General features: G+C 46.3%; 1 protein-coding gene across 1 annotated transcript in view; it reads left to right on the forward strand.

Moving 5' to 3' along the window:
- The window catches only part of ARMC10 (armadillo repeat containing 10), a 198,263-nt gene extending 176,393 nt beyond the window's left edge, over positions 1-21,870 (forward strand). Inside the window, exons 5-6 of the mRNA XM_078679406.1 lie at positions 8,168-8,239; positions 20,376-21,870. Of these exons, the coding sequence (XP_078535532.1) occupies positions 8,168-8,239; positions 20,376-20,627 (324 nt within the window). The 3' untranslated portion in view covers positions 20,628-21,870. The remainder of the gene's footprint in view (positions 1-8,167; positions 8,240-20,375) is intronic.
- Positions 21,871-24,519: the final 2,649 nt, after the last annotated feature.

A 24,519-nucleotide genomic window follows, 5' to 3' on the forward strand; every position in this document is an offset into this window, starting at 1 on the left:
TGGCAAACAGTGGGCAAACCAACGAAACCCTCAGGTCCGGATCTATCCCTTAGCCTGAAGGAGAGAGGGGCGGCTGTGGCCTCTGTGGCAAAGGTGACGGAGACTCCGGAGGGGTCCTGATCTCTGTCTCTGGACGCTTGATCTCTGCAGGACCAGGACGATTGCTGGCGTCGACCCGAAGTATGGACTTTGATGGGTAATGTAGTGCCACGTTCTCCGAACTTGCTGTCCTGTATCAGGATCTGGGTGGCTGGTGGGATTAAGTCCATGCCCCCAGCCCTTTGGACTTTTGTGACGGACTATTGTTCCCTCCTCTTGTCTACTACGCGGGAGGGTGCTGTCAAACTGTTGGGGGGGCTGGTTCTGGGGTGGTTCCTGGGGGGAGGGGGGATGGGAAGTTGGGTTGGGGGGGCTTGGGAGGGGACTTCGCATCAGCCGTTCAATGCCTCCATTTTGCACCTACTTGCTCTGCTGTCCAGTTATAGTGCTCCCAGCCTTAGTGGAGCTGCCGGTATTTTACTCTTACGATGGGGAAAGATCTGAAAATTGTTAGTCTGAATGTACGGGGTCTCAACAGCCCGGTTAAGCCTGCTGCGATTTTGTCACTATTGGAGGGAGCGGAGAGTGATATCTGTCTGCTGCAAGAAACACATCTCCTCACCAAGGATACCAAGAGAATGAGAGGTAGACGTTTTCCTATTCAAATGTGGTCCTCTTGCACTTCAAAGAAACAGGGGGTGGCGATACTGATTAGCGCAAAAGCTCATTGCAAGATTCTGTCTCAGGTGGTGGATATCAAGGGGCGATTCCTAGCTGTTAGGATCCAATGGGGCGACACGCGCCTTACGGTGGGCTCCCTCTATGCTCCCAATACACAGCAGGAGCCCTTCCTGACCTCGGCTCTTGCAGATGATTTAGCTTCTCCTGACCCCTGGGTGCTGGTTGGGGGTGATCTGAACTTAGTTATGGACTCGTCCCTCGATAGGTCAGAAGCGCGATCGCATCAAGCTGGGGCCCTGTCCAAAGGGGGTCTGGTGTGGCTATAGGAGGGGGGCTCCACGATGTTTGGCGTACCCTGCACTCGTTAGAGCGCGATTACACCTATTACTCTGCGGCCCACAAGACCTACGCGCGCCTAGATCATTTCCTTGCTTCTGCTTCCCTGATACCCCAGCTCTCCTCTGCAGAAATTGCCCCGCGCTCTTTATCTGATCACGCTCTTATCTCTGTGCGGGTAGCAGGGGGCAGCGGCTTGCGATCCTCTGGGGGCTGGCGTCTGCGCGACTCTCTCCTCAATTCCGCCTCAGTGGTGGAGCGCCTGCGTGACACGATCACACATTACCTCGCTACTAACGATGCGGACGGCATGTCGCTGAGCTCGGTCTGGGAAGCGCTCAAATTAGTGGTGAGGGGCGACTGTATTGCGGTCTCGGCGTCACTGGCCAAACTACGCAAAGAGAAACGGGAGGAGCTTGAGCGTGATGTGCAGGGGTTGGAGGCGATCCACAAGCGAACCGGGGCGCAACGGGTCTGGAGGGAGCTTGAGACGAAGAGGCGCATGCTCAAGCATTTGGACCTTGATCGCGCCGAATACGCACTCTTGCGCTTGCGCCACAAGTTCTATCTTAGCGGCGATAAAGGGGGTAAGATGTTGGCGCACCGTTTGAGGGCCCGCACGCAACAGGCCGCCATCCCGGCCATTAGGGATGCGCAGGCTGTAGAACAGACTGCGGATGACCGCATAGCGGCGATCTTCCAGCGCTTTTATCATACACTGTATACATGTGAGCCCTCCGAACCGGGCCGGGTCCAGGCCTGCCTGGCGACCTGCGGAATCACGCCCCTCTTCCAGAGTTCCGCGGAGTCACTCGATGCGGAAATACGCATTGAAGAGGTGATCTCTGCTATTTCGCGCTTGAAGACGGCTAAGTCGCCGGGGCCGGATGGCTTCTCGGCCACTTTCTACAAGAAGTTTTGTGGGGGTGTTGGCACCCTTCTTAGTGGGAGAGGTGTGGCGCCGCGGCCAGGGCGACTGACGCTGGAATCTGGGGATCAGGGTTCGATCCCCGGCTCCGGCGGCAGGTTAGCCCAGCACCATGCGACTCTGGGCAATAGCTTGCTTAATCTTCCCGACGGCCCCCAGCGCCTAGAGACCCTAACGGGTGATTGTGCGCTATACAAATGTGGATTATTATTATTATTCTTAACGCGCCTCTTCAAGGAAACGGGGAAGGTGACTCCCTCCATGGCCGAGGCGGTCATCACGGTCATCCTCAAGGCGGGTAAGGATGCCAAGGAGTGCGGCTCGTACCGTCCCATCTCGCTCCTCAATATTGATATGAAATTGTTCTCAGGTATCCTGGCCGCGCGCCTTAGCCCGCTCATGGACGGAATCATTGAGCCCGATCAGGTGGGATTCGTCCCTACGCGTCAGGGGGGTGAGAACACCAAGAGACTCCTACATCTGATGGACTCGGTGCACCGCTCCTGCACGCAGGCCCTCTTACTCTCCATAGACGCCGAGAAGGCATTTGACCGAGTCGACTGGTCATACCTGTTCCCAGTCCTGAAAGCCTTTGGGCTGGGAGACACATATGTCAACTGGGTGCGCTGCCTCTATGACTCCCCTAGAGCGGCGGTTCGGGCTAATGGATGCCGATCGGAACATTTTTCCATCACGCGCGGGACGTGACAGGGTTGCCCCCTGTCGCCCTTGCTCTTCGCGCTATATATGGAGCCATTTGCCCAACGCCTACGGGACAATGCGGCCATACATGGGATCCGCTTTGGCGCTGAAGAGCACAAAGTAAGCCTGTACGCTGACGACGTGATCCTGTCGCTCATACAACATCATTCTTCCTTGCGGCACCTCTCCCGCGAGCTGCGGGAGTTCGGAGCAGTAGCCGGCTTCAAGGTCAACTTCCTCAAATTCTCAACCTCTCAGTGCCGGCGGCGGAGGTCCGAGATCTTCAGAGGGACTTTGACTTTCAGTGGGTCCACACGGACATCCCCTACTTGGGAATACGTATAGCACCCACGATTTCGCAGACTGTTTCCCTCAATTACAGGCTCCTGCTTGAACAAACAGCTAAATCCGTGTCGGAGTGGTCCCGACTGCAGCTGGCCTGGTTCGGCCGACTGGCAGCGATAAAGATGACGATCCTCCCGCGCATCCTCTATCTCTTTCAGATGTTGCCCTTGCGCCCCCCGCCGGGAGCACTGAAGAAATTGCAGAGAGACTGCTCACCACATTCTTGTGGAATCATAAGCGTCCCCGGGTGGCGTTTTCCCGGGCTATTGCCCCCCGCGACGAGGGCGGACTGGGCCTCCCTTGCGTGAATGCTTACTATCAGGCTTCTTGCCTGCGCTTTATCCTCGAATGGAATAGACCAATGTCCAGCAAACACTGGCTATTCATGGACCAGACGGTGGCGGGTTGCAACCTCTGGTGCGAACTGTGGCTCCCACGTAAACACAGGGCGTGGGGCTTATACTCATCGCCGGTCACCTCCCCAATGATGGACGCTTGGGATCGGCTGGCATGCAGGCGGGGGTGGACCACCTTTCCGTCACCTATGACGCCTATAGTGGACAACCCTGAGTTTCCCCCGGGATGCACCTCACCGGTGTTCCAGTGCTGGAGGGAGCTGGGTTGTAAGAGGGTGGGCCATCTCTTCCATCTAGAGGGGCTGATTCCGTTCTCCTCTCTCCGCCGAGAATATTTTGCGTTGCAGGATTCCGATGCCTTCCCTTACTCTCAGGTCGCTCATTGGGTCACACTGCCTCCTAACATTGCGGGCATGTCCCGCCCCATGACGAAACTAGAGCGCTGGGTTGTCTGCAAGAAAGATGATCGCAGGATTATTTCTGAACTCTACGCCCTAATTACTGTGCGTCCTCATGCACAGCGCACCAAGGCACAGGTCCGCTGGGAGACGGAGTTGGGCCGCCCGCTGACGCACAAAGAGTGGGACAAAGTACACTATTGCGCACACCACACCGCTTCTAATGTAGCTGGGGCCGAATCGGCCTACAAAATGGTCTCCTATTGGTATCACACGCCGGCTAGGATCCACGCGTGGGATCCCAAATGTCCGAGTCTCTGTTGGCGGGGCTGTGGTGCGACGGGCACCCTGACACATCTGCTCTGGCACTGCCCCAAGCTGGTGCGTTACTGGCGGGTGGTGCTGGATGACATAGACAACGCTTTTGGTATTACATTTTCCAGGGCCCCGGAGCATGTGCTGCTAGGTCTCCCTCACCCTAAAGTGTTTCCCTTACGCTCCCTGCGAGGTAGGCAGATAGCCCTAGCTCTATTGGTCGCACGCCTAGTCATCCTTGCGCAGTGGCGTTCACCTGCCGCCCCCGACCCGAGAGATTGGATTAGACGGTTGTGGTTGTTGTTGGGTATGGAGCGGCTCTCCCTCTGTGTGGATGGCAAGGGGGAGACATATGCGGAGCTATGGGAATCATTCATACATTTGCTGTCGCGCGATCTGCGGGAGGTAACATGCCCCAAGTTCCTGCAAATTTTGCAGCTTATCCCGTTGGAGCCGGCGCAGGTGAGCTCATAGAGGGATTGGAGTTGCTTTATGAGGGCGAGGACACGATTGGAGACAGGGGCGGAAACTTGAGCAAGGCTGATGCGGAGTGAGGAGGGGGGAGGGAGGGTGGTCCAGGGGGGGAGGGGGTTGGTGGGGGTGGGTAGGTCTCTGTTTTCTTGTTAGTGTTTGTTTTTCCTTTTCTACAAAACGCAGTACCAGCACGAGACTTGGTTGCGCCACCTGGCCGACAGTTCATCCTCGCCGGGTCGCCCTCCGGGATGTAGACCCCAGGGCTGTGTTTCAGTGTTGTCAGACTACGCTCTGCCGGCCGGTGGATGTAGGCAGCCCAGCTGTGTTCAATGATATGTCGCTGCTTAATAAAAAACGTTTGATTCTAAAATTAACCTGGCCCTATAGTGTGTAGTTGGAGACTAGGAGGTTTAGCATACACTCCATTTCTGCTCCCGTTTTTCAGTGGCGTGTAACACTTTCTTAACATGGTCTTTATTAGTAGAATGTAAACTGCCTTAGTTTGTAGAACTAAAATATTTTTTGCGTGTACTTCTGGAGGTTATTTACTTGGGAAGCAATTGTTGACTGAAGGTAACGTTTTAGCCTTATGATAAGGTTATGGAATTTGCTTAGTTCTAGATGTTCTGTTGGGATACCATAGCAAATACTTAACAATATAGGATAAAATGCCAGTTCCCGATACAGAATACTTCTAACTATGCAAGTAAAACTTAGTGGGATTAGTCAGACTTTCGGATCAAAGTAAGGCTTCAGCCCACCCAGAGAATCAACCGTTATAATCTTAGATTGATACTGAATGGTTCTTTCACCCCTGCACAGAGGTGCCACATATCTCCCAAACTACTTTTGTCAGATCCCCATCGAAGTGCTAATAATGGAGCCCTTTAAATATGTAAAGCTCGACTCTTAGTTTGAAGCGTAACATCTGTCAGAGTCCCCACTCCTCCTCCTATGCCAATAATTCCAGCAGACACAAAGGACCATTAATTTGGGGAACTTTGTCTATTTAATGCAGAATATGCCCATTTCCACGGCTTCGAGTTAGTGGGTGCTGGTGTACCATACTAGCCCATTTCGATCCACATCATGAGTAATCCTTGTCCAACAAATTAATTTTTTGTGGTATCCTTCAAAGACGATAGCGGAACAGATTGATAGTTGGAACAAGATAGGTGTTTATTTATGTGGAGCAGTAAAGACGCCTCTCTGGATGCAACAATGCCCAGACTCCAACTGATGGACCCGTCACCTTTCGAATCTGGTTTGGACTGAAAGTAAAACAATGAATAACAAAATATACCATGCAGTTCTCTAGTTACCACACACATGGACCAGCATTTCACCATTAAAGGGCGTGCCTCAGCAAGCATTGCTACTTTCATTCTTTACTTAACTCTTTCTTTTGTGTTCACATTTCCCTGCCTGTCTGTACAATGCACGTTAGTCACGCCTTGCTACATCTCCCACACACAGCGTTTTCCGAAGAACACCTCCATTCAACACAAACTAGATTTCTGAAGCATGCACGGCCCTGTAGACTTCGCCCTTCATCTCTGCCTGAATGAGAGGTGTTGTAATCAGTGTTTAGAATTGGAACCTTTTCTGTGTGGCTAAAGGCAACCAAAGCTTTACTGTTGGAACATGACTAATCGCAGCTGTTGCACAATCCTCTAACCGCATATATCATTGCATGCCAACTCTTTTTACTTATTAAAACTAATGGTACAGGGTACAGTGTAAAGTCTACAAGCGGTTGTCTAAACATTGCTGGACAGGAAGCTGGCTGTTACTTTCGAAAGGTGAAGGCTGTTGTCACCAGCTGCCATACTCTGTGTATCAAGCCTAGACTCCTTTCTTGTACTTCTCCCATATACTTCCCCATTTGCAGGTGTCTGTCATTCCGCCCCCTCTGTAAACATGCAAAGCTTTGTAGACTGCACCATTCTATGCGACTGAATCCGTCCCGCTCAGCTCTGTACTGGCTGCTGCAAGAAATGTTACTTAGAAGTAAATTGATGAGCGTGGCACTTCCATTGGGGGTGTCTTCAGTCACAGAAAATGAACGAGAAGTGAAATGTTTCCATACCCTCTGGCCATAGAACAAGTTCGATAAGAGAGTTTAGTCGAAATAATAAACTGATGAGCTGACAAGGCATAGGACTAATCGCTATTGTGGCTATCACCGTCATGTCCTCAGGACTAGAAATAGAGGAACCATTAGAACTACGACTGGTATCACAACTAACTGTAGCTCATTTAAAAAAAAAAACTGCAGTGCAAAATAGAAAGTGTAATATCGAAAACATGCCTATATACGAGTCAAAAGCAACAACCTAAAACTGAGTTCCCGACAGACCTGTTGGATTAGTTAAATCTTAACTATTAATCCATTGCGAACACCCTATATTATACTGGCATGATATTTTCATAACCTTCATAAAACTTCATTTTCTCTGACTTTATGAAAGGAGCAAACGTGTTTTACTTTGGACAACTTTGCTCCATCGAGAGAGTGATTCTCGTGATTTCTACTGATTCCACCTAATTTGGATATTGGGGGTCTGGCAGTCTTCATCTGTTGTGCTATTATTCACTTTGCTGCACCGAAAACCATGATGAATATCTTAACTAGAGTCTTCGCCTTGAATCTCTGGTGAAATTCCTTCATAAGAGCCGTGGAGTGTGTTTGGTGTGCAGGTAATCATTATTAACACTTATTTTTTTTAACTAAAATGGAGTAAAAGGTAACCGAATTGTGATCCGTGAAAGACTGATGATGTCTCCAATTCTAATGTGCTTCCAGTCTTCAGTCCCGTCTTGTTTCAGATACACTTCAGGCCCGGCAAAATATGCAACATAGTCCTTACCTGCCCTTGTTCCCTCCAACTTAAGCTGGGATTTCAGAATCAGATGAAGTAAATATTGAAAAAGTTTACATCAAGTTCAGTACTCGGTTTAGTAAATTATGAAAGCATAATTTGCCATTTCAGCAGACATCTATCATTTGAAGTGACTAGCCCAAATAGTGCTCCAGTTTGAGACCAAAATCTCTTTGCCGATTTATCTCCCTTGTTTCATACATGGTATACTCTGGGGAACGTACTCGAGATCAGTAACCTGTAAAATATGTGATGTAAGGGAGCTATGAGGCATCACTTTTCCAAAAGAAAACCATGCGTGCTGCCTCCTGTTGAGACAGCTTTACTAAGGATTGATCCATTCGAGAAGTCATCCAGTTTTGTCGGTGGCTGCTAACGGGTACTAGAGTGTTGAACTACTGAAAGAAAAGGGTTTTTGGTTGCATCTCTGGTGTTGACAGTAGTCATCAAATCAGAGGCTGATCCCTGCTGTGGTAAGGATTGTGTCTGATGTTGTAGAAGGAAGAATTCCCTGAGTAAGTCATTTGGCTTAAAAAACAGATGCGGTTTGTGTATGGAGGTTTGAAGGGCATTGTTAACAATTACTAGAAAGTGTGCAGAACAATAGGGTAAAACATGAAACGAGTTGGAGAAAATTTTGCTAATATCTATTTTCTCCTCCTTTACTGTGTGAAACGTTTTATATTGAATAAACCGTGTTTTCTCTTTCAGATTCATGTTTTGAAGGTGCTTGTGAATTTGTCTGCAAACCCATCGCTCACAACAGATCTTCTGAGTACTCAAGTAAAGTATACTCCAATGACATTTAAATTGTTTAAAGGCAATGTTCTCTCTAATATTTTTCCTCTCTGTGAGGTGATCATATGTTTGTGTGCATGCTTTTCTTGGTTGTGTGTAAAGTTTGAGAGGGATTAGGATCCCCCGCCAATTCGTTAAGAATAATTAGTTCAGTGATCCAGCTCAAAGGATTTTTTCCAGTCACAAAGGCTGTGTTTTTCCAAATCACAGCTTGTGATGGCAACGTTTTGCATATTGAACCCTAAATTGCCATAAAAGCCATTGATCTTTAGAAACAGTTCTGATAGAAGCTCCATTAAATCATCAGTTATCCAGTCCTACAAGATGTCCCGAAGTATAAAGACGCATTACTGCTTTGTGGCAGTAGATACATTTTCTGTCAGGTACATTCTGTTACTCACTTGTAAAGACCCAGATAGTGCTCACATACATAGCAGATCACGGAAAATAATGCCACAGCACAAATATTGACCATAAGCACTTTTGTGCCATAAGAAATATCCATAATTTATGGGGTACATAATGAATATTAATTTTAGATAGAACGTCATAGAATATGTTCTTCAGAAGCCATGTGCTACGAGAATTGTATTAATTAAAATTACCAGGCCCTTGGACAAGGTCATTGGTATTCTGTTGATACTGCCATGCGATGAAAGTTACTGTGTGCAAAGAGCACTGGTCCATCAATTACTAGACTACACAGTAAGGCAATCAGAATTTATGTAATACTAATATGAACTTTGATGGTTCTGTTCCCTAAAAAGAGTGCAATGACACCACTCAGCGAAGAACATGTGAACATATCAACCAAAGCTACAGTGTCTGTGTTGCAGGCTAATCCGTTACTCTTGGTCCTTCACTTACGCAGGCATGGATTTCTCGCTCTCCCTACTTTGCCACAGAATTCGTGTCCATCAGTTACTCTGCATAGAATACCCATTGGTCACTTTGCCACAGAATGCCTCCATTAAAGCTGTTGAACCACAGCATGCTTGGCCATCAGGGACGGTGGCATTAGAGGTCTGCCACTGAACCGCTACCCATGAGATATGGTGCCACAGTACACCATTGCATTAGGCTGTGTGGTACTAAATTCCCTTGGCAGATAATACAAGACTTGTAGATGCTCTGCACTGAGACCTGTCTGTCAGTTACTATGTCACCCGATAGTCTGCATGTACTGTACTGTTCCATGAATACTTTCGGGGCTGTTCCACCACGAGTTGCCTACACTTCTGGTAGTGTGGCGAGAATGCAAGCTTCTAATGTTTACTGTACATTACAGATCCCACTCATTCTATGACTGCCAGCGCTCTGTTCATCTCTTCTTTTTTCCTCTCTCCTAGTCTCCCTCTATTTCTCAGTCCCTTTCATTGTTCTTTTCTGTTGTGCGCTCCTTCTCCTACTCTGTCTTCCATACTCTAACTCATTCTCAGACATTCTTTAGCACTGTCACATTTACTCTCCAGTTTAATCTCTAAGACTATTTTGTTGATGAATATATCAGCGGGTGTACGCTTTGTAAGGACTTTTAGGACCTGCACTGCCTTTACTAGCCACACAAATTACATGTTTGCTTAATTGTTTTGCAAAATAAGATGACAAAGTGTGGTGGGAGGCACAATTACAGAGCAGCGATGCTGCAGGATATAATTTTAAAGCACACGTGGCAAGTCAAATGGGCTCTAACTGTAGGAAACACGGAGCCTCCGGTTGTACTTTTGTAATTACATGGTCGTTTTAAGGGATCCCTTGTGGTGATCAGGGAGCTGCAGTGCAACGTATGAAGGCCTGCGCTGAGGGATTGCTGCAGAGCAGGCTGTGAGGGGACAGGGGTGAAGAAGGAAGCCAGAGATTGAACAACATTAACAATCTGTAAGGAGAGGAAAAACCTTGTTTTCAGTTACTTGCAATGAAGAGTAGGTGTGCTCTTTTTCTGGTATCCGCCCCTTTTCAGGCTTTCTTTACGTATCATAACAAAGTCTCCTCGGAGTTGGGACCATCTGAAGTACACGCTCCCAATTAATTCCCTACGCTGTAAAAACAGTTTGCAAGTGCGCTCAGGTGCAACATGGTTTAAAGATAGAAGTGAATTCTAAAGGTAAGTGTGAGCCGACACATTATTTATTCCCCATCACCCTGTGTTTTAGGAGGTTTCTGCTCTCGGAATAGACCAGCCGGTAGTTGTCGAGTTGAGAGAAGGTGGTCCAAAGCATTGAGGCCTATCCTGCTCTGCCCAATCTTGATAGGAGGCTGGATTGAGCTGTGTGCTGATTTCACAAGCAACATGTTTGGTTCAGTTTAGGTCAGGATTGGGCGTGGTGGGAAGAGTGTGGAAACCTCTGCCATACGGCCCAGTTAGTATTGTAGTGTTGGTCTTCTGAGTTATGGAATGGGATAAACAGGCGAGAAGCGGTATAGCAAGTTGGAATTACGGCAGTAACTTAATTTGATGGTGTCTCACCTGAAACATGATACTCTGAAACATGAAACTCTGGCTACAGCTAAGAAAGGCTGCAAGAAATTGGAGCGGATTTAGCGCAAACATTTCTGCAATAAGGCCAAAGAGCAATATAAGAGCGAAAGTAAAAAATACCATACATTAATTAAGAGAACGAGATGCGAGTTCTATACGGAAAAAATGGAAAAAGCAAGGAATTCATCAAAAGAAATGTTCTCTATACTAAAGTCACTTAAAACACATGACAGCCGAAAAGATGAAGAAACTCCCTCAATAGAAAACTGCAATAAGATCGCCGAATTTTTTGCTGAGAAGGTGGCTAAGATATATAATGCCTTCCCAATAAAAACCGTCCTGAGGGAAAGCTCAGAAATGAAGAAAGAGAGAACATGTATTAGGGATAGGTTTAGTTAATTTAAAATGCCCGAATTAGAGGAACTAAAAATAACTGCCAAAGGAATTAAATCTGGCTCCCCCCGAGATCCGGCCCGCCCAGAACAACTCTTGAAGGGGGCAGATCAAATCATGCCTTACATTCATAAGCTTATTAACATCTCCTTCCAGAAGGGAGAAGTCCCCATCAGCTGGCAACAAGCAATAGTACGCCCACTGAGAAAAAAAAAAGTCAATAGACTCAGCAGTCTTAGAAAACTTGCGCCCAATTTCGCTGCTACCATTTGTTGCTAAGATTGCGGAAAAAATAGTTAATAAACAGCTAACTAATCATATCCAGGTAAATGACATATTACATCCCTCTGTCTGGATTCAGAACAGCCCACTCAACAGAATCTGCTCTGCTCCTGGCACAATGAGACGCTCTGCAGACGACAGTTATGACTCTACTGGATCTAAATGCGATGTTCGATACTGTCTCACATGGACTGCTTCTGCAGAGACTAGAGGAATGCGGCATAGAGGGTACTGTACTACAATGGATGACATCCTTCCTATCGCTACGAAGCTTCCAAGTGTTACAGCAGTCACAACTTTCGAAGAGTATCATGTTGCCGCAGGGAGTCCCTCAAGGGTTAATTTTGAGTCCCACACTATTCAACCTATATGTGGGACCACTGGCAGAACTAGTGAAAAAACATCAAGTTACCATCGTATCATACGTGATGATACTCAGTCAATTGTGACATTATCTGGAAATAACAAAATGAAAGCACCGAACTTCATCAGGTGCCTAGAAGTGGTAGAAGGATGGATGTCCGATCACTGCCTAAAATTGAATAGTAACAAAACAGAGGTGATGATAGTAGGCAATGCACCGAGTCTATGGTCTTCTGCATAGTGGCCAGAAACCTTGGGACATGTCCCGATGCCAAAATCAGAAGTAAAAAATGTGGGAGTCATGTTGGACTCTAAACTGACCTTTGAGGCTCAGATTCGAAGGGTAGTGGGCAAATGTTTTGGAACCCTTAAAACCCTGAGGAAAATCCTGGACCTCCTTCAACCAAATGCTAGGAAAACCATAGTCCATGCATTGGTAACATCACAATTGGACTATGGTAATGTACTGTATCTGGGTGCTCCCAAAAGGGGGCTAGCCAAATTACAGGTGTTGCAGAATGCGGCTGCACGGCTGATATTGAATCTCCCTAGAAGAGCATCCGCCAGGAAAGCTCTGAAAAAACTGCACTGGCTGCCGGTGGAAGAAAGGATCCTTTTTAAGTCCATGTGCTACTGCCATAAAATACTGGCAAAATAGGGTCCCCGTTACCTACACCCCGTAATTTCTCAATATGTCCCAGGGCGTAACTTACGATCAGAAGGTAGGTCACTAGTGAAAGTTCCGAGAATTCGGAGCGCGAGAATGGGGGCCCGGTCCTTCAGCTATCTTGCAGCAAAATATTGGAATGGACTCCCAGAAACCATAAGAATGGAACCATGCGAAGGCCAATTTAGGAAGAAGCTAAAAACCTGGCTATTTTCTTCCGCATACTAAATTATAGAAGAACTATAAGATTGTATTAGTTGGCAACTTATAGCGGAAGTGCTTAATGTAGGTCCTAGCTGTGAATCTGCTAGCGTGGGGACACGCCAGATGGCGTAACCATGCGCTCTAGAAATGTTAAAATAAAATAAATAGACCGATTAATACTCCATGATGTGCCAAAGGATATGCTCCTGCTATAGAAGGAAAAGGACGAAGATGGCTTTTACAACAGCCACATCCCTCCGTCACTGAACATGGGCCATCAGTTCAATGTGCTCTTTGACCTTTTCTACTTCAATCAGTAGAGCTCTGATTGAGGGAGCGGGGTACCTACTTTACCGGTATAAGTATAATGTTAGACCGCTGATAAATTAAGGTGACAATAAATGCTGGTTTGCATTTATGCACCTAAAGCAGATTTTTGGTATTCTATATTACATCGGCATCCGGTACAGAACCACTTGGACAATTTCTTCTTGATTAGGACATTTCAAAACACTGTAATCTAGTTGGTTTAAAAAGATTTTTATAATAGATTGTAGAAAAACTTTACGGAACATAAATTATGCATGTAGAATATAATTAACATTTTTGGAAAAAACACGAGCTCAGAAGGTGAAGGAAGAGGTATGCTCATGTAGTGGCTTGGCCCTGATAGAGTACGTGAGGAGGGGGTAATAGCAAACGGAGTAAACAATATCCGGCGTCTGGCTGATGAGAAGTGACATGAGAAGCTGGATGGGGCAGCCAGCTTGCAGGGTGGTCTCAGAGATGGTGGATGCCAACTTCCTAGCCCCTTATCAGAGTCCATAGTAGGGGAAGAGGTCAAGCCACTCGGGTCCACAGGAGCCGAAAGGTGCGAGGAAACCACAAAACAGTGCAGTTCAGCTAGGGGCAATTTTAGTTGTCTCCCAGGCTAGATCTGAATGTAATTTTAGGGAAGCATGCAAGTGGGGAATATTGTAGATTGAAACAAGATAGATTGGGGAAGAGAGATCCATCACACTTCATTTATTATAATTATTACATAACATCCTTTATGTATTACAAATGAAGAGACTTGGACAAAAAAAGTATCACTTGATATAAATTATTAATACAAGATGTACTACATTTTGTTTTGAAACCTAGAAGTCATTAGGTAATATTATATATGACCAGGTTTATTATACGAAACTTTTACATACATGCTAGTTATGGCAACATTTTCAAGTAGAACTAGTTTAACTAGTGTCATGGAGCTCATGCTCAACAAATCAAGGGCAAATGATAAACAGTTTGACATCGCCTCAGGCACTTCTAAAAATAATGGAGCAAATTGCTTTAGTTGGGGTGTGGCAGACAGAATGTCAGAGAGGACGTTTACCTTTTGCATCAGGATGCATGAACACTACTGCTTTTTGGCCTTATGGACGAGGTAAACTTCAAATACTTTAATCTACCAATTTGACAAATCGCTGGCTGATTACTAGATAATGCTGGGTAGTGCAGCATTGACCCTAGTAAGGTTTCTCAAGAATTGCTCACTGTCAGATGCAGTGTTTGCGGGCAATACCTGGGAGGAAATACAGGTTTTAAGAAAAAAAATAGATTCTGTCCAGCCATAGTGAGTCTACTAAAGTTACACTCCAGGGGATGAGTATCTGAATATAATAGGGAGTTAGGCAGACCCTTGTCAGGAAGGTAACCTCGTTAAAGGGCCAAAGGTCCTTGAAGTACGTTGAACACATTCATGCACAGGCGAGTATGGAGGTTCCAGCCTCCTTTTGCTTACAAATGTTCTCCTTTAATAGTCTGCAGTGTGTAAGGCAAGCACTTTGTTTCTTTAGTTTAGGGACCTACTTCAGGGGTCAGGCAGGCCTAACATATAGAACATATTTATGGATTCTACGCACACAATACAATCACAGTAAATGTAAATGTTTTTGAGCTTGTAAAGCGCACTGCTACCCATCCATAGGTCTCCTGGCGCTGTATAACTCTGGGGAACCCGTCCTGGCTTTCCCTGTGGGATGGTCCCTTGCTGGGAGTCCCCAAGGTGGAGCCAGGCATCCCCGGAATTGGTGGGGCCGTTGTGGAGATTAGGCAAGCTAATGCCCAGAGTTGCCGAGTGGAACCCCTGATTAGAGTAAGCACCGAAGCGAGAATAGGGCCGTAGATTGAACCCTGGTCCCAGGCTGACTTCTGCTCTCGGGCCTGCCGCCTCTAACCAGTGAGCCACACCACTCCACAGTGCTCCTCGTTGTCTAGGCAAGAAACTGTATAATGCCTGTACATACACGATGGAAAACCCTTTTGCCTTTTCAAATAAAATAAATCATTTAACTACGATGTTTAAAACCAAAACCATCCCCTTTTCCCTCTAACAAAGCGAGACTTTTCCTGGAATGTTAGTATTAAATGTTTTTCAGTTTATAATAAACGCTACAAACACAACTTCCTGAAGGCTCACCCTGAAACACCGTGTGTGGACACCTACTTCTCACAGATCAATGGAGCCACGAGCACCGATATCATCTTCCACACTCTGCGTAGAGCACAGTGGAGGAAAGCGCTCCTCTCCATTCTCACTAGCTCCACCACCAGTAAATCCGCTCACAGCCTGACGCTCTCTATCACGCCATCCCAAGTTTTCCCTGGCAGAGCCACCATCACCATCTACAACAACTGGATCATTCTATTCCAAGCCACAGATAGGAATCTCGACCGACTCGACCACCTGTTCCCTACCTTCCTAGATCACATCACCAAACGGCGGTCCCCCACTTCGCACACACCAAGATGCACCACACCCCCCAACTCCATTCCCCAATATAACCATCCCTGCCCATCTCAACAGCGGAATGACACACACCCCACCCATCCCCCCAGTGCTATAGTTAGTCAAACACCCAACGTAATCCCTCCACACCCCTCACTCACTGACGAAGATCGTCCCCCTTCCCACATCACACATACCCCCACCCTCCCTTCCACCCACTCCACACCTCCTACGAGTCTCGCTGAACCCACAACGGCCCGGAGCATATCTCCCCCCCCCTCCGTGGCAGATGTCTCTCCCACCCTATCTCCCCCCCATTCTCACTCCTCACTTCCCCACCCTCCCAACCAGACACACAGAGCTCACCACCCCTCGCTCCTTAACATCCCCCCCTCTCTACCCCCCCATAATCAGCCCCCACTACCTTCCTGCCACCCCTATTGTCTTCAGTCTTCACTCATCCCACAACTCACCGGCGTCGCCTCCCATCGACGTCCCCGCCCTTACGTCCCAGCCTACCCCTTCCTCACCCACACCCCTCGCCCACATTCTCTCTCATCCATCGAATACCACCCCACTCACTATTACCGCAGAACACTCCATGGACACTTGCATACCCCACCCCCCTGTCCCCAGCTCGCTTTCCAGCTCCCTACTCAACAACCCGCCCACGGCCCTCATCTCCAACGCTAGCCCCAACCCACAGCTCGACCTGATTTTAACAACCCTCCTACAAGTCAAAGACGAGCTCCACACCATCAAAGAACTTCTCCACACACACCCCAGACAACACCGACCTACAACCAACACCTCCGTATCCAACAAAGGCCACACCTTCCCCACAGGCCCTCGCATTCAGCACGCTCCAGGGGTGAGACGGGTGGGCTCACACTCTCCGCGTTGGCCCACTATCCCCGACCGCAACAACATACACCGCCCCCGTCGCGCTCATAACTCCCTGTCGGATCATGACTTGGACACCCTCCTCCGCTCATTTGGCCCTGGCCCGGTAAAACACACATCGTCCTCACAACTCCCCATACCCACAATTCTCACAAATCCCATTAGGCATCCAACTCTAAGCAGCAGAAGCTCCATCCCCAACAATCTCAGAAAAATCCCCCTCGCTCTAGAACACTCGACCACCCTTCTCACCCCCAGACTCAAATGCATCCTACTCAACTGCAGATCGGCCCAGAGGCACTCCTCCAACATTGCAGATCTCGTCACATCTATGGATCTTGACCTAACCATTTTGACTGAAACGTGGTTAACTGAAGCCTCTTCACCTATCATGGACATACTAGTTCCCCCCAATTACCACATCATTAGACTCGACAGGACCAGCAAGACGGGCGGGGGAATCGCATGCATTTTCAGGAGCAACCTCTCCGTTGCTAAAATCACTTCCCCCTCCCTCACGTCTTGTGAACTCTTCTGTCTTGATATCTCCAGCGAGGGCAAACCAGTATGTGCTCTACATCTCATCTATCACCCGCCTGGGGACAACCTCATCTTCACCCAACAACTCATGGACACGATCTCATCCAACGCTGGTCGGCAGATCACGCAAATCTACCTGGGTGACTTCAATCTCCACTGGAACGATCAGAAAGACGCAGTGGTGAATAGTCTCAAAACTTTCCTTGACGCACTTAACCTCACCCAAATATGCAACAGCCCAACACACGACAAAGGCTCCATACTTGATCTCATCATCGCCAACGAAGACTCCACCCAACTAGGGGCAATCCAACCTTGTGATTGGTCAGACCACCACATTATCACCTTCTTCATCAATGAAAAAGTCAAACCTATCACGGCTCAACCCACCAAATCTAAGATCTGGAAAAGGGACATGAAGAATCTTAACCCCAACTCCCTGCCTCCCCTCCTCACCAATCGCCTCCTTCCCCCTCCTGGCACCTCTGATGTTCAATCACTGACTGACCACTACCTCGACTCTATGAATTCAATAATCAATGAAGCCGCCCCACTGCAACTAAAGAGAGTCTCCACCAAGATCTCGAACCCTTGGTATGACGGCAGACTCAATGAAGACAGGCGTGCTATGCGAATGGCAGAGCGCACATGGAGGTCTGACCCCTCATCACGGCATCGCAAAACACTTAAGAACAAGAGAAATGCCTACTTTAGGAAAATCAAGCGTGCGAAATCTGACTTCTTCAGCTGGACCAAGCAAAAAACAGACCAAGAAAGCTGTTCGAACTAGTCAAAACTCAAACCAAGACGCAACCCTTACTATCAAACGACACAACAAACGACATCCCACACTGTGAAGACTTTACTGCTTTCTTTAAGCTAAAGACCGACAACATAAGGGGTGACCTCCTTAATGATGTAAGTCGATACCCGAGCCTCATCAAAAGGCCCGACACCCAACCTAAAAATAACGCTTCCTGGTCGTCTTTCGACACCTACTCTGAAGAAGCAATACACAAACTGCTCGGCACCTTGAAGCCCTCTAATCACCTCACAGACCCCCTACCTGCTAATGCTGTAAGAGACTTCACCCCCGTTCTCCTCCCACTCTGGACTAAAATCATTAACAGCTCCCTTCAGCAAGGTCTCATCCCAGACTCCCTCAAAGTGGGGCAAGTCACGCCCATACTCAAGAAACCTACAGCTGACCCGGCTGACTTAAACAATTACCGCCCTATCACCAATATCCCCACTCTGGCCAAGCTGCTGGAAAAATGTGTGCAACTCCAACTAACAAAACACATTGACCAGTTCGAACTCCTCGACCCTCATCAATCAGGCTTCCGAGCGAAACACAGCACGGAAACGGCCATGACACACATAATTGATGACGCCCTCCAAATCCTTGATCGCAACGACTCCTGCCTCCTCATCCTCTTGGACCTCTCCTCAGCATTCGACACGGTCAAACATGAGAATCTATTAGAGCTCCTAAATACCAGAATGGGCTTATCCGGGACTGTGCTCAAATGGTTCACTTCCTTCCTACACAACCGATCTCAGAAGTTCAAGATCAACAACGTGCTGTCCTCACCTGTGCCAGTAGATTTAGGCGTCCCACAAGGATCTTCCCTCTCACCCACGCTGTTCAACCTCATCATGGAACCACTCGCTACCCTGCTCCAAGCATCCAATGTACACTTCCATATGTATGCCGATGACACTCAACTTTACCTAAAGGTATAATCCCCAGATGATATCAAACTTCTGAACGGCACACTTAGAAACACCCAATCGTGGTTGGCCGACAATCACCTCAAACTAAATGCGCTGAAAACTGAGTTCCTCCTGATATCACCCCCTGCGAAAATTACCACCACCCAAATATGGCTCAATCACCTAACAGCACTCAATGTCAGACCCACCATCGTGGACTCTGCGAAATCCTTAGGTATCACACTTGACGCAAAGCTCAATATGCAACAGCACATTAGCAAAGCAACGAAAGGAGCTAACTTCCAAATCAACACTCTGAGGAAACTCAAACCCTTCCTTCCAGCCAAAGATTTCCTAACTACTGTACAAGCCCTAGTCATCCCCCGCATAGACTATGGAATTGTGGCTCTCAGCGGACTCCCTCTAGCAACAACCGCACCCCTAAGAGCCTCCTTGAATGCTGCCGCGAGACTCATTTCTGGCTCAAGGAAACACTCACATAACCCCTGACTTGAAATCCCTGAAATGGCTTCCCTTTGAAGCCAGAATACAGCTGAAAATTGCTGTTATGACACACTCAGCCATACACCACAAGGTACCCAACTACCTCACTCAAAAGTTGTCTATATCAGGAGGCTCGAGATCCAATAGAAGTACAAAAAGTCTGCTCCTGAAACCTCGCAGATTCCGTAAGGAAAAAACATACAAACGCTCCTTCTCAGGAATGGCACCCAGGATCTGGAATGCACTCCCTCCTGAAACGAGGCTTATCTCCTCCACTGCACTCTTCAAGAAAGAAGTGAAAGCCATCCTTATGGCCAAGTTCACCTGATCCTTACTGTTGTTGTTCAGAGACTTAGCACCGGTTCGGTAACGTTGGATACTTAATGGTCCAATAACTTTATATTCATGACCTCCTGACATCCTTTGCAGTTGGATCAAAGACCCTGCACCGTCTTATAGTATTGTCTATTTTGAGTGTTTATTGGTATCTTCTGATCTCTATTGTAGTTGGATCAGAGTCTCTGCACCGCCTTATTTTATTGTCTATTTGAGTGTTTACTGTTATCTCATGATCTCTATTGTAGCTAGATCAGACTCTGCACCGTCTTATATTATTGTCTATTTGAGTGTTTACTGTTATCTCATGATCTCTATTGTAGCTAGATCAGACTCTGCACCGTCTTATATTATTGTCTATTTGAGTGTTTACTGTTATCTCATGATCTCTATTGTAGCTAGATCAAAGACTCTGCACCGCCTTATTTTACTGTCTATCTGAGTGCCTATTGGTATCTTATCAGCACATGACTGTTATCCTATTATGCTACCGTTTACTATACTGTACCCAATTATAGTGTCTAGTCACCCTCCTGTTGCCCACTCCCCCCCTGTGAAGCGCTCTGATATCTGTAAAGATCTTGTTCGCGCTATATAAAACTTTGAATAAATAAATAAATAAATAAATAATGCAAATGACCCAACATTGTTGCTAGTACCTACGGCCATAGAGCTAGATCTTGCTGCCAGTACTTTTCTCAAGAGACGCATGCCCAGGCTTTGCATGTTTATGTGAAAAATGAAGATCTGTAATTCTGGTTCTGGCATGTAAAGCCAAGTCCAGGCAGATGAGGCAGAATCCAGTAAGCATGGCTATAAATACTTGTTGGTATTATGTAATTTGGAAAAGGTTTCCGTCTTGCCGCTGGGTTGTATCATCCCACTCAGAGCACCACATTAGCCTGGTTCCTTGTTCGTTTTTGAATGTTTACTCTTCTTTTTCTGATTCCTTTTCTAGGCACCTTCCGCGTTGGCATCCTTCTTCCACACATGCACAAATGATGACATCCTCCTACGGGGGCTCACCTTTGTGGCAAATCTGAATGAAAATATGGACAGTGGAGCTGCTCACCGTCAGTACCAAGAAGACTCGCTCTTCTCTTTGTTGTTCGGAGATTCAAGGCAAAGCTTCTTGGTATCCTTGTTACAGCATCGGGATGAGGAAGTGAAAAAACAAATAGCAAGAATCATGACTAAACAGCAAACATAAAAAAAAAACTTTCTTCCTTCTGAAGAGGAAGCACAACAAGTTGGCGTCCCTGCGGTCTGAAATTGGAGTCAGTTCATTGCTTCGGTTTGGCACAGTACCACTGCTTTACCTGCGAGGCTGCACCTTCCAGGTGTGTTGCTTGGATCATACCTGTGCAGGCCTCCCTTGCCACTTTTGAACCTGCACCGCTATACAGAGCGTCATAACATACCGCCTGATCCAGAGTTTCTTCGAATGGTATTGACTGCAACAGACACAGCATCTGAAGGATCACACGGGCTAAAGGCAGAAGTACTAAATCTGTTTTGTTTCGAAACTTGACTTGAGTGAGACTCCGCTAACATATTGAACAACACTTCTTTGCATTCTAGACTGTTTGTTCCTCATCTACAGAGCAGTCACTGTATCTTTAGAAAAGCTCCCAATGGAGCGCGGTCCTGCTTTATAAGTCTGCAATCTTGCATGCAGTTGCGCCCTGCTTTTAGTAGGCAGTATCTTTGCGTAAGCCTGCCATTCCGGACGTATGAATGGACACTACAAAGAAGACACTGGAAGAGGCATGTATTAAACTGTGTGTGTCTGTGGCATAGCAGGACATATTCTCCCCGCCGAAAATAATGAAAGTTTGTAGCAATTTATTTTTGGATAAAATTAAAGAGGACACTCGCATACAATTCAGAGAAGCAGTTTAATTTTTTTCATATACCATTTTTATTGATTAAAGCTTCGTAACATCATTATGAATTCAGCTTGTGCCCCGTATTTAAAGCAGAACAACTTTAATTCACATTGTCTTATTTTGAGCATGTTGTTTGTATTGTTCAACGCCATTGACTGTTCAGTCAGTAAGCTGATACGGGTTCCATAGTCACTAGCTCCAGAAAAACATTTAACACCGCTTTTATGTCAGCTGATGGTAAAGGTTTGCTTTTGATCATGGGCTAGTTAGGTGTATAAAACACTTTGTAATCCTCTACAGGTCCCCTGCGTAGTGATATAATCACTACGCAGACAAGTTTAAGACAAGTGGAGAAGAAAATGCCAAGTCAGAACAGCAATACAGTTGAGAAGGAAAAAGACTGACGCTGTTATAATAACTGCTTATTCTTTTAATGTACTGTAAATACCATTTGGTTATAACGTCTTTTAATCGGCTTTAAGTTGTAAATTGTAATGAGATATTTTGTAGCAATGGTTAAGTAACTCTGCTAAATAAAAAAATAAACTTGAAACTACAAGAACAGTCCTCGTTGCCCGATGTACTGGCAGTGGAGGTAGCGAGCTTTGTGCTGCTCCTGTCCAACATTGACATTTACTAAACTGAGCTACCATCTTGGGCTTGGACTTTCTCCTCACCCTTAAGGAGACCTGCATATGCCCAATAAAAGAGGCTTGCGTGCTGGAAGACACCTGATGCTTCATCAGCCAGAGGAAGGTGCATCTGTGTCACGGGCCGCGCATAGGCGGAAGGGAATAAAATCTAGTAAACTGTGTAGAACAACATTATTGCACGTTGTTTAGTGAGACAACAGTCAAAAACAGCAGCCCTATAAAATGAGTTGGGCTCAATAGCAGTTGTCGTAACATGCCTCTAAATGACCCACAAAAATGGCTATAGGACATTCTTTTTAAAATGAAACCCTGTAGTTACAGTACACAGGGAGTACAATACACCAGGTATTTTCGTGCACGTGCCCCAATTAGGCAGGGACGCCAAAATGTTTGCAAATAAAACCTGCACTGCTTTCTTATTGGTCAGACAACAGCAGATTTAACACAACCCACCAGTCATCTCACGCCCATATTCTGTCAATCTGTAGGTGAATTGTAAAAGAACCAAATCAACTTCTCTTCCACTTAGCTTGCTGCCAACCCCGAGACACACTCTCTAACCCAATCAGTCTACGTTCTTCAGTCACACAGCGCATGTCGCACTTTATCTGTCGCACCAACTTACCCTAAAGAAGAGACTGCGTTGTAACTAGTGTTATCATTTTATGGTGAAAGCCACTAACCACCGCATCTGAGAAACCAGATACCGCATTTATACTTCAGCTAAATTCTACATATTCAGGAATGCTGGCAGTCAAAGAGGGTTTTGCCTTCCTTTTCCTTCCCACTAACCTGGCCCTATTAGGTAGTAATGTGTTTATTCATCAGGTCTCCCCCAACTCGTATGACTACTTTAGTGATCGCTCGCGACCCTTGGACTGGCTTCCTGATTCGAATGCTTGAACCTTTATTTTAGCACAAAGAGAAACAAACTGGGGAGTAATTTGACACTCTTGGACAAAAATGTTTCAGGTTAATTATGAAATACAAAACCTATTGTGTTTGATGGGCAGTTATTGTTCTATGGGTACTCTGATTAATCCCTCATTTAAATGAGTACTGTTAAAAACACTTCGTCTCCATATTTTTTCATAAATACAATATTCTTATCAATAGCGACAATCGTACAGAGGTCCATTTTAGAAGCCAAGAATACAGTTGCCTCTAAGGGAGGTTCCACACGACGTTGATGTACTATTATAACGTTTTGGATGAAAAGACTTATGCCAAGACCAGCCAGTGGATTACGGTGGAGCCTCTAGTCTTCTGCCGAAGCAGCAAGGGCAGGAAATGCTGTCACATGTGCCGTTTATATGGGGTGTAAACTTGTTCTTCTTCCTCAACGTTTCAATTGAAGCTAGTTTTAGTCACCATCCACGTTAGTGAGTTTCGTTTTTTTTATTGATTATACCTTTTCCTCTGTTCATCAGCTGTGTATGCACCGCCTAAGACTGTTTTTAAATAATGCATGTAATGCAATGGATAGTTGTTATGAGCAAAACATATGTCACTTTCTAATGAAATATCATTTTAAGGGCTTCCCTGGCATTTCTGTGTTGGAAATTCAGACCTATATAAGAGGGTCTAGGTACCAAATACACAGCTGCAATCAGCAGCCTTCCTTTGCCAGTGTGAATACTGCATCCATCTTCTTTAACCCCTTCTACGCTCATGACGAGCTCAGCTCGTCATGAGTTACGCCTCTCGTATGCTCATGACGAGCTGAGCTCGTCATGTAACGGGGACTTCCGCAAAAGTCAGCGCACAGCGGGAAAACCGCTAGCGCGCAAGGTGTTAAGGACTCCAAAATTCCCAGTTTTCACCTTTGGATGTGGGTCTACTTCTTTATGTAGGTCATCACTCTTTATAAAGCAGGTTCAACCAGGTACCCTACTCCTCTGATAGTCAACATTATACAAAGTCCACAGCTTCTGGTTCAGTTATTCTCTTTCTGATCAACTCGCCCTTGAGTACACGCTATGATGCAAACAACTAAATATAGCTCCTTAAATTAGGCGTGTTCCTAAATAAACAAGGAAAACAGAAGATGGTTTGTTGATACTAATATTTGACGGAATATTCTATTAAATTGTCTTGTTGAAAGCAGATCTTAAAGAAACCTTTTCTCACTCCTTGCAATGGAAGTATGAACCCATGACCACAATCATCTTTGATGTGAGGTGCTCCTAAGGCACTTCTGGATGGACCCGTAGAGTTAATTTCTTGGTGGGTTACTTTGATGTCATCTTTGATGGTTTTGGAAGTTGTGGGTTGCACCTTCCAAGAAGACTCCAAAGACTAAATTCTTTAGTGTTTTTTCTGGCTATGCCTTTGGGTGGGTTGCTTCCAAGTCATTTGTATGTGGACCCTATGACTCAATTCACTGGTCATGTATGGGACCGATCTTTTCGAAACCATTTGCGAGTAGGTACCATGGACTCTTCATTACATGCGATTTCTAAGCTGCTGCCTTCCGTTCAACGACTGCCCCTCTCTAAGTGGATGTGTACAGCATAATCTATTAATGTCCTAAGTTATCCTTCTGAGCAAGGTCCCCATC

The sequence above is a fragment of the Lissotriton helveticus genome, chromosome 1_1 (genome assembly GCF_964261635.1).
Source record: "Lissotriton helveticus chromosome 1_1, aLisHel1.1, whole genome shotgun sequence".
NCBI lineage: Eukaryota > Metazoa > Chordata > Amphibia > Caudata > Salamandridae > Lissotriton > Lissotriton helveticus.